The 16,013-nt window shown below is 40.6% G+C and overlaps 1 protein-coding gene across 2 annotated transcripts in view; it reads left to right on the top strand.

Moving 5' to 3' along the window:
* The window catches only part of arhgap4b (Rho GTPase activating protein 4b), a 37,517-nt gene extending 21,682 nt beyond the window's left edge, over positions 1-15,835 (top strand). Inside the window, exons 13-24 of one of the 2 annotated variants that reach the window (XM_063016191.1) lie at positions 5,601-5,628; positions 6,727-6,787; positions 6,881-6,958; positions 7,884-8,012; positions 8,216-8,321; positions 8,730-8,960; positions 9,053-9,108; positions 9,939-10,110; positions 11,702-11,800; positions 11,887-12,069; positions 12,654-12,738; positions 15,433-15,835. In XM_063016191.1, coding sequence (XP_062872261.1) covers positions 5,601-5,628; positions 6,727-6,787; positions 6,881-6,958; positions 7,884-8,012; positions 8,216-8,321; positions 8,730-8,960; positions 9,053-9,108; positions 9,939-10,110; positions 11,702-11,800; positions 11,887-12,069; positions 12,654-12,738; positions 15,433-15,654 — 1,450 coding nt within the window. In that variant the 3' untranslated portion in view covers positions 15,655-15,835. The remainder of the gene's footprint in view (positions 1-5,600; positions 5,629-6,726; positions 6,788-6,880; positions 6,959-7,883; positions 8,013-8,215; positions 8,322-8,729; positions 8,961-9,052; positions 9,109-9,938; positions 10,111-11,701; positions 11,801-11,886; positions 12,070-12,653; positions 12,739-15,432) is intronic. The other variant, XM_063016190.1, reaches the window with a different exon arrangement.
* Positions 15,836-16,013: the final 178 nt, after the last annotated feature.

The raw sequence follows: 16,013 nt of genomic DNA, 5'->3' as shown, positions 1-16,013 counted from the left end.
GTATAGCAGTGTAGATTTACTGTCTTCTGAAAATAACTCAACACACAGCCATTAATGTCTAAATAGCTGGCAACATAAGTGAGTACACCCCACAGTGAACATGTCCAAATTGTGCCCAAATGTGTCGTTGTCCCTCCCTGGTGTCATGTGTCAAGGTCCCAGGTGTAAATGGGGAGCAGGGCTGTTAAATTTGGTGTTTTGGGTACAATTCTCTCATACTGGCCACTGGATATTCAACATGGCACCTCATGGCAAAGAACTCTCTGAGGATGTGAGAAATAGAATTGTTGCTCTCCACAAAGATGGCCTAGGCTATAAGAAGATTGCTAACACCCTGAAACTGAGCTACAGCATGGTGGCCAAGGTCATACAGCGGTTTTCCAGGACAGGTTCCACTCGGAACAGGCTTTGCCAGGATCGACCAAAGAAGTTGAGTCCACGTGTTCGGCGTCATATCCAGAGGTTGGCTTTAAAAAATAGACACATGAGTGCTGCCAGCATTGCTGCAGAGGTTGAAGACGTGGGAGGTCAGCCTGTCAGTGCTCAGACCATACGCCGCACACTGCATCAACTCGGTCTGCATGGTCGTCATCCCAGAAAGAAAGCTGACGCACAAGAAAGCCCGCAAACAGTTTGCTGAAGACAAGCAGTCCAAGAACATGGATTACTGGAATGCCCTGTGGTCTGACGAGACCAAGATAAACTTGTTTGGCTCAGATGGTGTCCAGCATGTGTGGTGGCGCCCTGGTGAGAAGTACCAAGACAACTGTATCTTGCCTACAGTCAAGCATGGTGGTGGTAGCATCATGGTCTTGGGCTGCATGAGTGTTGCTGGCACTGGGGAGCTGCAGTTCATTGAGGGAAACATGAATTCCAACATGTACTGTGACATTCTGAAACAGAGCATGATCCCCTCCCTTCGAAAACTGGGCCTCATGGCAGTTTTCCAACAGGATAACGACCCCAAACACAACCTCCAAGATGACAACTGCCTTGCTGAGGAAGCTGAAGGTAAAGGTGATGGACTAAACCCAATTGAGCACCTGTGGCGCATCCTCAAGTGGAAGGTGGAGGAGTTCAAGGTGTCTAACATCCACCAGCTCTGTGATGTCATCATGGAGGAGTGGAAGAGGATTCCAGTAGCAACCTGTGCAGCTCTGGTGAATTCCATGCCCAGGAGGGTTAAGGCAGTGCTGGATAATAATGGTGGTCACACAAAATATTGACACTTTGGGCACAATTTGGACATGTTCACTGTGGGGTGTACTCACTTATGTTGCCAGCCATTTAGACATTAATGGCTGTGTGTTGAGTTATTTTCAGAAGACAGTAAATCTACACTGCTATACAAGTTGTACGCTGACTACTCTAACTTATATCCAAGTTTCATGTCTATAGTGTTGTCCCATGAAAAGATATAATAAAATATTTGCAGAAATGTGAGGGGTGTACTCACTTTTGTGATACACTGTATGTGTATAAAGGAAAATATGTTTAGAATTCAGTATTATATGCAGTTTCAGGCATGGGGGTGTCTTGGAATAAATCCACTGCGGATAAGAGAGCTGTATGAACAATGACAAGACCATTAATTCGTATATGCAATTTCCAAACCTATGGGCATTATTATTGAGTTTGTCTCCTAATTGCTACTTTACCATACTTTTTTGTTTTGGCAGAACTTCTGTTTGGCCTTTTCCAATTCCCTCACTTGCATTACCGATTTGTCACTTCTTATCATCCAGTGTTAGTGGGTTCCCACACAGAACCATATCCTATACAGAGCAACAAAGAGTTGACACCCAGCTGTCCCACTTAAAACAAGCCCAGTTTTCTCATTTAAAGACACTCTTACTGGTTTGCAGTTAAAAAAAAGTCCTTCTGCTTTGTGTTTGTTTTACTATTAGCATCATACTTTTGTTTATGTCATTCTTGGTTTGCTTGGTTTGGGTTGCAGAGTGCTACATAAGTATTAATAAGTATTAATACAGTTCCTGCTCATCTGTTGTGCTGCTATGTTTGCATGCTTGCATAATAACATGAAATTGCTGTAGTGTCGTCTTACAGCATACTTGTTCCATGAGTCTGTACAGTTTGGCTGCAGTTTTTGGAAACAGGCTTATAAAGAACTGCTTCATTTTGTACAATGAATGTAATGTCTGAAAATCTTACAGAGAGAGAGAGAGAGAGAGAGAGAGAGAGAGCAAGAGTGTGAAATGACTGTGCGTACTGCTAAAATCTATCAAAGACAAGCCTGTTTTAGCTGGGAACCCAGTTGGTCGTCTTCCACTGACCATCTAGCAGAAATCTGTACAAATCCTACTCACACCAGCTCGTCCTTCATTAATTTATGTAGGGTTTCAGCAGACTGCAGGGTTTGAGTTACTGCTTGTTGGTCAGTGGAATTGCATACCAAGCTTGTCCAGACTTGTAGGCCAGCTTAGTCAATAATGCCAAGATCCAGTTCGGCCAATCTGGTAATGCTGGCCGTCCAGCCTGGCCAAGCTGATTATAATGGTCAACCAGCTAAACCATCAAAACAATAACCAGCTGGGTTGACTATTGTACTCTGGTAGACCAACTAAACCATCAGACTGAGGTTGAAACGTTGCATATTCTGGAGGACAATCTGGTAATTATCTTAATCATCTTAAGTAGCCCTTGGTGTATTTTTGCTCGGGCATACAAGCGTGTTTCAGTCTCTGTGTGTGTTTTCTGTTTGTGTGTGTGTGTTAGCATCTCTTGACTAATGTACCGTGTCCTCTGTGCTGCTCTGCAGAGAAATGTGCCACCACACTGCAGTCATTACTGTTGCAATTATGCAACTCGGTGTTCCTAATCTACCATGCTATGTTGTTACTAGGAAAGGGTGTCATGCAAGTGGCAGAACAAATGGATATATTTAATATGGGTATATCTAAAATGCTTGACAGACACAAGTGTCCGCAAACTGTGGGAGGAAAGTTCAAATTAGGGACTGACATCCCTGGTCTGGTCAGTTCACCAACATTCACTGCAGTGCATAACATGAATCTACGTATATACGTCTTGGTGCTCTATGTAGCAATCCGCTACTGGCTAGTAAAAGAAGAAGCATTAAAATAGAAGCTTTAAAAGTGTCAGACAGGCCATGTGCTTGTCTGTTGCCCTTCTCGGCCAAAAGTAGTTGATTAAAAAAATATCCACATCTATTCTCTTTCTCAGTATTATCAGATTCTGAGTGTTTTAATTGCCTGGTACCCCTGCTAGCACAAAATGCTATTTAAAGTAAGAATTTTGCTGCCATGCTCCATTTATCAAACTGCCTCTGTTGGGACTACAAAACAGATTTTAGGACTTCATTTGCTGTATAAAATAAAGCACATTACAATACATAGCACACAGCTCTCTAGTTTGTTCTGCTTTCCTGTCTTTTGGTCTCGCATTGGGTTTTTGCATAGTGTGATGGATTTTTGAGAGATGAAGCTCACCTCAGTTGGGTGCAAATGCCATCTGGCCCTAGCCTTTTTTTTAACAGCATCATAACCCTCCTCCTGCTCTCTGCATCCATTCCATACTCTATCTCTCTTTCTTTCTTTTAATTACTCAGGCACTGATTTAATATGATGTAGAAGAATAGAATACTAATACTGCATTGTACATTATAGTTAGAGTGCATGTTCTGGATCATTCAATAAATCTTTGGGTGCCCAGGTGGCACAGCGGGATATTCCGCTAGCACACCAGAGCCGAGATTCTGAACACCTCACCTCGAATCTCAGCTCTGCTACTGGTTGGCTGGCCACCATCTAGCGGGCACAAATTGGCCACCGTGTCTGCTGGGTTGGAGAAATTCAAACACAGTGCAAGGACCCTGGTTAGCAGATAGAAGCATCTGTGCAGAAGCACGCGTCGGAGGGCACGTGAGCTGCAATATACCCTTCTCAAACGCAATCAGCGATCCACAGCAGCGGAAGACAAATTGGCTACGCTAAATTGGGAGGAAAAAATGGGGAAAATGCATAAATAAATAGAAAAAAATATTTTTGCTTGCTAATTGATTTTAATTACTAGGACAAATTTGGATGTTAAAGATAACTAGGTGTCTGTGATAAAAACTTAAACATGCCAAACAGTAATAGCTAAATATGCTAACATAGAACTTTGTTCTTTCTATCTTACTTTTTCATTTTAAATGATTTCATTTAATGTTGGAGGATGGTTTGATTTAAACAGTTTAATGTGTAATTTTTGTTAGACTAGTGAGCATTCAAGGTGTTAAAGGATATGTGCACCGTGCCTATACATATATATAAATCACATTTGTTACACTAGACTTGCCTGTTTTTTTAATAACATATGGACAATAGTATGTGCACACCGCTAATTACTCATTTCGGGTGTGACAGCAAAAGATCTTCTTTCTGTTGTCTGCCTATAGACATGGCCCTTTGTGTCCCTTGAGCTCCTGGCCCAGCTAGTGGCACCATTGAGACTCAGACATCTGACTGCTGGTCCAGCCAGGCTCTACAAGAATGCTTTTACTTTGTAAATCATAGTTCCTCAATTCAGCCATTCTTATTTAAAGTAATAAATAATAAATCTGACATTGGTAATGGATATAAGAGTGGGATAAAACATTTCAAGAAATGCCCCAACGTACATATTCCTTGATAAAATCTATTTTTTATTCTATAAAATCTATGTTTTATTTAGGTATTTTTAATACTTTTAGCTTCAAAGCAACCGTTTGAAGAAGGTATTTTTCTATCACAGCATATCTGTGCCCCTGTACACAAAGTGAGGTCCACAAGAACATGGTTAGTTTTCATGAAAAAAACTTCAGATGCCTGCACGGCTCATTGACCACCTGTAGGATGAAATGGAATGCCAGTGTAAGCAAAGTCTTCTCGCCTGTCAGTGCCTGACATTGCTTATGTCTTTTGGTTTTGAAATGGGATGGCCAATGAACTCATGGATAGCTGGTTAGATACTTTTAGCCATATAGTAAAATTGGTTATAAATTTTTCATTTAAACAACACAGAAGTCTTTTGAGTCTTTTGTAAATCAGGATAGAATAATGCCAGATTGCCTATGGATACCCTGCTTTAGCTTATGTATCTTGTGGACAGCCCTAAGTGGACAGTAATCAATGGGAAGTGGCCTCTTGTTATGCCACATCGTGTTGTGTAATGTAGCCAGCACCACAGAGCTGATCCAATGCACTTTGTTTCTTAAGTAAGTTATCAGTGTGGCCAGCCTCTTGATTCTAAAATGCACATATTTCAGACTGAGTGGTTGGGAATTAGATTAGAACAGAAAAACTACGACTGTTTCTCGTAGCCCTGCTTACAGTGTATTATTACTACGAGCGGTTAAGCTCTGCTGTCCTGTTCCCTTGTGTAAACGCATTAAAACTGCTGCTGCCTTCTTAAGTCAAATTAGCTTTGCTCTAATTGCTTTTCATCTGACCTTCTGATTCTGGTTTTCTTCTGTCTTCTGTCCCTTTCTTCCCTTGTTCTTTATTTTCTAATCTCCTTCTTGGTGCTTTGCGTTTGCTCTTGGTTACGTTGGTGGTCTCTTTCTTTCTCTTTCCCCTATATTTGTTTGGCTGGCCAAGGAGAAGGAGGCGGATGTCTAGAACACAGGTACTGCTTTTTCTGTCCTGGCAGTTTTTTTCACACCGTATACAGATACGCCAACGTATGACTGACTTTCCCTAACCTAATGTTATTTTGGAAGGTACAAAATGTACTTTTGTTTACTGTAAGTGCTGTGGAACACTGTAGGATAAACCAGGGCTTTAAACATATCATGACATCCCATGAGTAAAACTAAGAGATGTTATAGAACACAGGAATCAAGTCTCGCTTATGGTGATGTTTAAATATACTTTACGCTTTTTCTAGATTATCAGACCTTTGGAAAATATAGCATCCCTAATTGACCCAAATTAATTAACAATTTAAATTATCAAATAAAGATTGGTATAAAATATGGGCGTGGAAAACAGCCTGGTGCAGAACCATGATTAATGAATCGTTGTATTGTTCTTGAATAGAAATGCTCCAAAGTATGTGTTCATTAAAACAACCATGCAATATGGACAATATATTATTTTGTGTATTTAAAATATGCAATCTTCCAAAGAAGCTTATAGTAAAATATTTTCCCACTTTTTCTCCTAATTTAGTCATTTCTAATTTCGTATTACAGTTTCTCTACCACCCGCATCAGCCTCCCGCTGTCTCCTCTGACCTGTGCTACCGTTTTTTTCTTTATACTAACCAGCACTGAGTTCTCACAAAGAGCTATACTTTTTTCTTTGGAGGATCGTGCTAGTTTCTCCTCTTTATACAGGCACTTCCACCAGACAGCAAGAGTCGCAGTTGCAGCACCAATGAGCGTAAACCCTATTCCACCTTCCCTTTCTCAGACACACTCAGTTGTGCCTGTTGAGTGCACGGTCAAGTCGGTAGCCCTGCGGATACTGTAACTCAAAAATCGCTGTGGTGGTGGGCTGGCCTAGTCTGTTCAAATGTCTTAAAAAATATAGAACAGCTTGGGCTATGTTTTCATAGGCTTGCCATTTGTGTTTCATTTTTTAACCTCTTATTCTTCCGTGCAACGTTTTTATTATAATTTCTGAACATTCTTTTTCTGTGTCTCTGCTTCTTTGTATCTTAATTTTTGGCAATGTGTTAGTGAAACGTCTAATGACCAACCTTTTTTTTCTTGTCTCTCAGAGCTCAGGGCAGCAAATCCCCTTAGTGGTAGAGAGCTGTATTCGCTTCATCAACCTCCATGGTGAGTCTGCACATCAGCCTGCATGGTGTTTGATAAATAATTTTTTGTGGTAATTACAATAAATAATAAGTTTCCAATTAAAATATGTTTAAGGTCTGCATCACGAAGGCATATTCAGAGTGCCGGGGTCTCAGAGCGAAGTCAATCAAATTAGAGATGCTTTTGAAAGAGGTGAGAATCCGAGTGTTGGTAAATGTGTTTTCTTATGTCATGTAATTTTAAAAGCCTTTAGATATATGCCATATAACCTGTATATGGTTACATACTGACAGAAAGCATACACTATATGGCCAAATGTATGTGAACACCTCTCCTAGTCATTAAATTCAGGTTTCAGCCAGACTTATTGCCAACAAGTATAAATAATATGCTTCCAGCTTTGTGTAATATAATTAAGGCCCTACCTAATTTGTGGCTGTGAAAATCGCCTTACGAACCATGAAATGAGCGGTTTCTCGTGTAATATGCAATTTGCAATTTGCTATGAAATTTAAAGTATAAGGTTTGTGTTTAACATTTTTGATTTGCATAGCGTTCAAGTGCAAGTTCAAGTTATGTTTACTGGCTAATTTGCACTATAATGCTGACTTTATAAAGTAAGGAATAAACTGTACATAGACAAAATATCGGGAGCATAATTCTTTACTGGCTTGTTTTTTTGAGGCGCAGCACAGACTACAGAGAGATAATTATGTGTGTAGAGAAGCACACTTCTCCTATGGCAATTTAGTTAGCAATCGGTTATTCAAAATTTCCAAAAAGTGTTAAGCAGCTAAAAACACTATTTGGGTAACTGAGTTTGGAAAACTTCCAACCAATTCTGTGGACACAGAGGGGGGTTTGTCAAAATGTGGCATTTTTTAAATCTGTGAAATCTGTGATTTTTGAAAAACAAGGTCCATTAAATTAAACACATTTACTCGTGAATTTAGTAGGGCCTTAAATATAATACACCAGTTAGCAATGGGTATGACAAAAAAAAAAAAAAAAATTTAATGTGTTCACATACTTTTAGCTATACATTGTATAGAAGTTATATACAACTAATGTAAAACAGAAATTGGGGACTGTAAACGTAATATGTTTTTGTTTCTAGGGGAGGACCCTCTAACTGACAGTGAGAGTGACATTGATTCAGTAGCAGGAGTACTAAAACTGTATTTCAGAGACCTGGAGAAACCCCTGTTCCCTGAGGAAAGCTTTAATGATCTCATGGAGTGTGTCCGTAAGATAAATTCCATGCCTCTTACGTGTAGCCTAATGCACTATGTATGCACAGATGTTTGTTGTGCAACCATGCAGATGTTATACTTTAATGGGGGATACTTAGAATTCTTTATTGATTGAGTACTGAGAGTGCTACACTAATGTACATCATGTAATCATTTTCATTAGTGCTGTAATCTTCTGTCTGTGTTCTGTTAACAGAGATCGAAAACATAGCAGAGGGTGCGGCTCAGATAAAGAAGGTGGTCTCGTCCTTTTCCAGACCTCTCATCATAGTGATGCGTTATCTCTTCGCCTTCCTCCATCAGTGAGTATTGCTAATGTACTCATCTCCCATCATGCTGAGCTGTATGAAGAGGTCCTTTCAGTGTAGAGTTTGCATGTTCTGTCCGTGTCTGTGTGTGTTTCTTCCGGGAGCTCCGATTTCCTCCCAGAGTCCAAAGATGTACAAGTAAAGTGAATTGGAGATACAAAATTGTCCATGGCTGTATTTGATGTGTAAACAGTAATTACCTGTTCTGTCATGAATGTAACGAAGGTGATGTAATGAAGGTGTAAAACATGACATTAAAATCATAATGAATAAAGAAATTAATAACATTTATGTCTGAGGAAAACTAAAATGATGCACTGTTGTTTTTAAAACGTTAAAAAAAAACGACAGCTCTCCAGTTACACAATGGTTGTGTGTGTGTGTGTGTGTGTGTGTGCACAGTGTTTCCCAATACAGCGATGAGAACATGATGCAGCCTTATAACCTGGCTGTGTGCTTTGGACCCAGTCTGCTGAGAGGTGGTGCGGAGTCAGGCGATGCAGTGACACTGCAGCCTCAGATCAATGCCCTGGTCAAGACCATGATTCTTCAACATGAGAGCATCTTTCCTGGCCCCGCTGAGTTCCCGGGCCCCATCTATGAGAAATGCATGACTCTAGAGCAGGAATACTGGTTAGATTTATCACACCTTGCTATTTCTCTTGCTGGTAACAGCTTGACTGTTTTACTTGACTGATGTCTAATGTCTGCTTTTGTGTGTCCAGTGAACCTATTACAGAGGAGGGTGACGCAGAGGCTGAACATGTGCCAAGTGAGGATGGTGAGACAATGATGCTTATATAGATACCAGATTTAAAAAACAAGAGCAAAACTGTCACAGGGAGTCTGCAGGTTGTTAAAATTTTGAGCTAGGATCATACTCAACTGAAGTACAGTTGGTAAACAATGAATGGATTAAAATCTACAAGTGCTAGTGCACCCTGCCTGCAGGGTGTTGCAGCAAGAGCTGCTGAATGTCTTCTCTTAAGGTGCGTTCACACCGGCAGCAACACAACACGACAAAGCATTTTCCGGTGTATTTTTGTGTCGTACCAACTTTTTAATGCCATCAGCAAAAAATGTTTTGGTTTGCACCGCTGCTTTCACATCATCATCACATGAAAATCTTCTTCCCCTTAAAGCTTCTTTGAGCATCCAAAAAGGTGGAAATCAGATGGCGCTAAATCCAGACTATAAGCTCTCTCTCTCAGTCTCTCGGACACGACCAATTACTACTTCTCCTGCCCTCGCAAATTTTCCCTTGTATATACTAATGGCCATGTTGTGTATATGAATCAATAATTCATAAATAAATCATTGTTTTAAAAACTTAACTTGGATACCTGCAGACACACTGCTTTCATTTACAGTTTTTACCTTTGAAAATATATATTACTTAGTACTTGCTCACTTGTGCACTACTGTAATTTCTCATATCTGTGTTTGTGTATGTGCTGTCACTTTCTGTACGTGGCTTGTGTACGCTTATGTGCCACATTTTCCATTATATACTACCATGCTGTGGGCTGTGTGTTCTGCTTCTATGTCTGTTTGCGTGTTTGTATGTGTGCCCATGCCGTGTGTGTGCGTTATGTACGTTTGAATGAGCAGAATGGGAGGCAGTGGCTATGTTTGACTATGTTGCACGCTCTGCAGCTGAGCTGTCATTCAAGCAGGGGGACCATGTCCTACTGCACAGCAGAGCCTCTGCTGAATGGTGGAGAGGAGAAGTGGGAGGAATTAAAGGCCTTATCCCTCATAAGTACATCAACGTGCCTGAAGGGTGAGGTTTTGTCCTTTCTTATTAATGCTTGGTAAATTTAATAAAAGAGTAAACAATTAATACTTTTAAATAAATAGAAAAAAGCTTAACACCTTTCAATAGTTTACTAAAAATTTTAAAGAAAGTGATATATAACTATTCACACACTTGTGAGCGTAAGACTGGCCTTTATCTAATAGGAATGCTTGATCTAGTCAACACCTGCTAGGAAATGTGCAGATCAGCTGTTTGCAATTACTTCACAAGACAAATAGCCCATTGTGATAGTTAAAGTCATTTCCAAACCATCACTCTGAGAACTCTAGAGAGACTTAGAGAAACATTTAGCTTGACTTGTGAGCAATCAGTGTGGTGTAAATCTAACAAAGCACAAATAATGCCATCCCCACTGTAAAATATAGTAATGGTTTGATGGGAAAACAAATGGTGCATATTACAGTGAGATCTTGAATAAGGCAGATAGTTAAACTGAGAAATATTTCATGCACACTGGCCCAAACAATGGCAGAACACCGAAAAGGCCTCAACATAGCATCATCAAACACAGGTTGAATATTGAAATGTCTGTACCCCAGTGGTTTCCAAGGTGGATTGCTCCCCCCTAAGGGATGCGGAGCTATTGTGGGGGACTCAGCAAGGCAAATTAATAGGGCATGTTTGAGCACTGTTAGAGCAATGAATGCTGTTAAACAGTAAATATTTAAGGTACATAAAGCATACCACTTGCAATAATTCCACTGAGGTGATTTACCACTTTATTTTTTTTTATTTGACCCGAAGTTGCAGTTTTGTATGGATTACAGTGTTTCAAATCTATTCCAGTGGAGATGGAAGCAAAAGACATGTACTTGTGGGTCGAGTGCGGGGGTTTTTAAGTTTTTCTTTGCCACTCAGGTGGCGCAGCGGTAAAACACACTAGCACACCAGAGCTGACATTTTGAACTCGTTGGTTTAAAACTCGGCTCTGCCATCCGGCTGGGCTGGGCAGGTACATGAACAACGATTGGCTGTTGTTCATACAGGGTGGGAAGCCGTATAGGGACTCCTCATAACTGATGCAATAACGACCTCTGCTGGCGAGGAATATTGCATTGATCAGGGTGTGGCTCTCCATACACAAAGCTGATCCGCATATGAACCGCCTCGTGCGGGTGAAAAGATGCAGTCGGCTACTGCACACGTGTCGGAGGGGGCGTGTGTCAGTCCCGCTCTCCTCAATTAGGAGTGGAGATCAGCATCAGTAGAGAGGAAGCATAATGGAATCGTGTAATTGGATACGACTAGATTGGGAGGAAAATTGGGAAACATGCAAAAAAAAAATTCTTATCTACAAAAGGGGCACTGGAAACCACTCCACTACCCCTTCCCAATGAACCTGGCGCAACTTGATTGACGAAAAGGTTGTGATTATGACTATCTTTTTTTTGTGTAAGAAGGGTTTGGGGTTGAATACTTTTGCAAGGGACTGTATTACTGTCGTGTGTATGTGTAATAAATTATTATTAATAATACAGTTTTAGTGGTGAAATCTGAAATAATTTCCATTTAATGCTGTTTTGTCAAATCCCTTATTATGTACCCTGTAACCCAGAGTGGAGCGAAAGCAGGATCGAGGAAAAAGGGAGGAGCCTCGAGGTGGCAGCACAGGAAATCTAACTGATGACCAGCTGCTGGCTGAACACGGCACTCGGTATATACTACTATAAATATGTAAACCCAACATATTCATCTATTCGAAAGTACACTGACATCTTGAAATTTCCCATTGACTTCCAGCATGCGAGTGAACAGTGACAGCGCATCTCTGCCAGGGAGGCAGCGCGTCGCTAGTGGAGGAGGTGGAGGAGATGGAGGGGGCAGTGGTGGTGCAAGTCCAGTGCGCAAGCTCACTTTACATTTACCCGAGGGCCGACTTGTTCACCCACCAACCTCGCCTGGCATTAGCCGCCAACTCTCAGGGTAAACAGAACCGCAAAACTTTAGTCCATCAATATTCTCAGTGCAACATCCAAACTATTTATAGTAGATTCTACTAGATGACCAAAACTATGTGGACACACCACTTAGAATTGTTAAGTATAAAATCAGTATAAAATAATTTAATAAAGAAGGACAAAACCTCACCCTTCTAGTTTTGGGATCAATCCCAACAAGCTTATGATCAGGTGTCCACATAATTTTGGTCATAAATTATACATTACAAAATCAGTAGACAAACAACAGCTAAAAAAATTAGCTGAACTGGCCGATAGAGGCTTAAACAAATACTAAACACAATGAGTATTTTGTGTATTGATGTCAGATTGTCCAAGAGGGGTTTGGGGTTGAATACTTCTGCCAGGGACAGTTTTTTTTAATGTGTATATTTAATAATAACAAAACAGCTTTAGTGGAGGAATCTAAAGCATCCACATAATTTTGGTCATAAATTATACATGACAAGATCAGTTAATACATAATTAAAGTAGACAAACAACCAACTCCAGTGGAACAAGTTGAATTGAATTAAATAAACTGAATAAAATTAAATGTATTTTTTTCAGTCTGCAGGAACGCAGACACACTCTGGACAGCCTGAGGACGACAGGAGGAGCGCCAGAAAGACAGGCCGTGCCGACAGTTGACAAGGTGTGTTATTTCTATTGCTAAAATTTCTGACTAAAGGTTGACTTACATTAACTGGGTAACTGGGTAAGGAACAGCCAAACTTTGCTACAAATATACGTGTATATATATATGTCTGAAGCCAAAAAATAACCAGCTCAGGTGGTGCAGCGCTCTGTTACACTAGCCCACCATTGCTGACAACCTTTGAATCTCAACAGTGCTAGCACCCTGTCCAGAGTATTCCTGCCCTGCAGTATTTCACTATGGATCAGACGTTCTTTTGTGCCAACTGCCATCAGACTGCATAACAATAGCAGAATACACAGGCTGTCCTCACACTGACAAGCCAGTCCCCCCCATACAATAACTCAAGACCCCCCCCCCCCCTTTCCCAGCACTGGACTCTGCATTTCATTCTTCATGTATATACAGTGTATCACAAAAGTGAGTACACCCCTCACATTTCTGCAGATATTTAAGTATATCTTTTCATTAGACAACACTGACAAAATGACACTTTGACACAATGAAAAGTAGTCTGTGTGCAGCTTATATAACAGTGTAAATTTATTCTTCCCTCAAAATAACTCAATATACAGCCATTAATGTCTAAACCACCGGCAACAAAAGTGAGTACACCCCTAAGAGACTACACCCCTAAATGTCCAAATTGAGCACTGCTTGTCATTTTCCCTCCAAAATGTCATGTGATTTGTTAGTGTTACTAGGTCTCAGGTGTGCATAGGGAGCAGGTGTGTTCAATTTAGTAGTACAGCTCTCACACTCTCTCATACTGGTCACTGAAAGTTCCAACATGGCACCTAATGGCAAAGAACTCTCTGAGGATCTTAAAAGACGAATTGTTGCGCTACATGAAGATGGCCAAGGCTACAAGAAGATTGCCAACACCCTGAAACTGAGCTGCAGCACAGTGGCCAAGATCATCCAGCGTTTTAAAAGAGCAGGGTCCACTCAGAACAGACCTCGCGTTGGTCGTCCAAAGAAGCTGAGTGCACGTGCTCAGCGTCACATCCAACTGCTGTCTTTGAAAGATAGGCGCAGGAGTGCTGTCAGCATTGCTGCAGAGATTGAAAAGGTGGGGGGTCAGCCTGTCAGTGCTCAGACCATACGCCGCACACTACATCAAATTGGTCTGCATGGCTGTCACCCCAGAAGGAAGCCTCTTCTGAAGTCTCTACACAAGAAAGCCCGCAAACAGTTTGCTGAAGACATGTCAACAAAGGACATGGATTACTGGAACCATGTCCTATGGTCTGATGAGACCAAGATTAATTTGTTTGGTTCAGATGGTCTCAAGCATGTGTGGCGGCAATCAGGTGAGGAGTACAAAGATAAGTGTGTCATGCCTACAGTCAAGCATGGTGGTGGGAATGCCATGGTCTGAAGCTGCATGAGTGCAGCAGGTGTTGGGGAGTTACATTTCATTGAGGGACACATGAACTCCAATATGTACTGTGAAATACTGAAGCAGAGCATGATCCCCTCCCTCCGGAAACTGGGTCGCAGGGCAGTGTTCCAGCATGATAATGACCCCAAACACACCTCTAAGACGACCACTGCTTTATTGAAGAGGCTGAGGGTAAAGGTGATGGACTGGCCAAGCATGTCTCCAGACCTAAACCCAATAGAACATCTTTGGGGCATCCTCAAGCGGAAGGTGGAGGAGCGCAAAGTCTCGAATATCCGCCAGCTCCGTGATGTCGTCATGGAGGAGTGGAAAAGCATTCCAGTGGCAACCTGTGAAGCTCTGGTAAACTCCATGCCCAGGAGAGTTAAGGCAGTTCTGGGAAATAATGGTGGCCACACAAAATATTGACACTTCAGGAACTTTCACTAAGGGGTGTACTCACTTTTGTTGCCGGTGGTTTAGACATTAATGGCTGTATATTGAGTTATTTTGAGGGAAGAATAAATTTACACTGTTATATAAGCTGCACACAGACTACTTTTCATTGTGTCAAAGTGTCATTTTGTCAGTGTTGTCCCATGAAAAGATATACTTAAATATCTGCAGAAATGTGAGGGGTGTACTCACTTTTGTGATACACTGTATTTACATATAGAATATATAGTGTTTTATCATATGGTTGTAATTGTCATACTGTTGTATAATAGTAATTGCATTTATTGTTAATATTTTTTATAATTTTTATTTTATTTTACTCTATTTTATTTACTCTATTTACTGAACTTACACTGTACTGGAACTGCTGTAACACTATAATTTCCCCCATGGGGATCAATAAAGGAATCTTATCCTATCTTATCTTATCTGGACCTGCCACCAACCTGACCAAGAGAAAGCATTTGATGAAAAAAAAAAAAATTTAAGTTGATTGCTAATTATGTATTCATGCTTCACATCATAGCTAAATTAATTGACACTTTTACCAGTTACCAGTTCTTTTAATTAAGCTGGAATAGAGTCGGCATGTAATGTTCATAAGTGCTGAGTTTAGATGGTCTTTAATTGTAGACATTTTTTTATGATCAGGTACTTTATTGCAGATTGTGCAAAACAGGTCTGTATGGGTTTGCCATCTTTTTATCCATAATTTTCTATTTAATTCGATTTTTTGCAGTGTGTCCTTGACTTTATAAGAATTATATTCCTACAGATTAGCAGAAAAAATCAACAGGACTGCCTCAATTTTCCATGAATAAATCTCTCTTCCTCTTCGCCACTTCCTTTAGGAAATAACAAGGCAGATGAACTCGGTCTTCAAAGAGCTTCTGTCCCGGCAACCTCCTCAGGACAACTTGGTCCCACAAGCTACCCCACCCTCCTCTTCTTCTATATCCTCTTCATCCTCCTCCTCAGTGTCCACCGGTACTTCTCGTCAATCTGTGAAAAAGGTAACGGGTTTTAGCCTGCGCAGCCGAGGCCTGTTCAAACCCCCCGACCAGCAGGACTGATGGATGGAGAAATAAAAAAGGAGAGCAGAAAATACATGAGGAAGGCAAGAATAATCACAAACTTATTGCAGAAATATATAGCAGAATCTATTTTTCCAAACTTAAAATATGGTTTTCTTGAGACTGAGACTTCAATCATGAAACATTTTGTTTAAAAACTAATAATAATAATGGTACTTGTTGTCAGTGGTTATGTTTTGTTTGTGATTAACATAAGTTAAATTGTACAAAATGTAATTGTACTATCATGCAAATTTTTCTATTATTTGTTACTACACTGTTACAGTGGTGAGTTATTCTAGTGTTGTCCAGTGGTTTGATTGGATCTTTCTCTGCATTTTAGTGCTGTTTAAGTTTGT

The sequence above is a fragment of the Trichomycterus rosablanca genome, chromosome 19 (assembly GCF_030014385.1).
Source record: "Trichomycterus rosablanca isolate fTriRos1 chromosome 19, fTriRos1.hap1, whole genome shotgun sequence".
In the NCBI taxonomy this organism is placed as follows: Eukaryota; Metazoa; Chordata; class Actinopteri; order Siluriformes; family Trichomycteridae; genus Trichomycterus; species Trichomycterus rosablanca.
The sequence above is the reverse complement of the archived record's forward strand: the minus strand, read 5'-3'. Positions and strand labels throughout refer to the sequence as shown.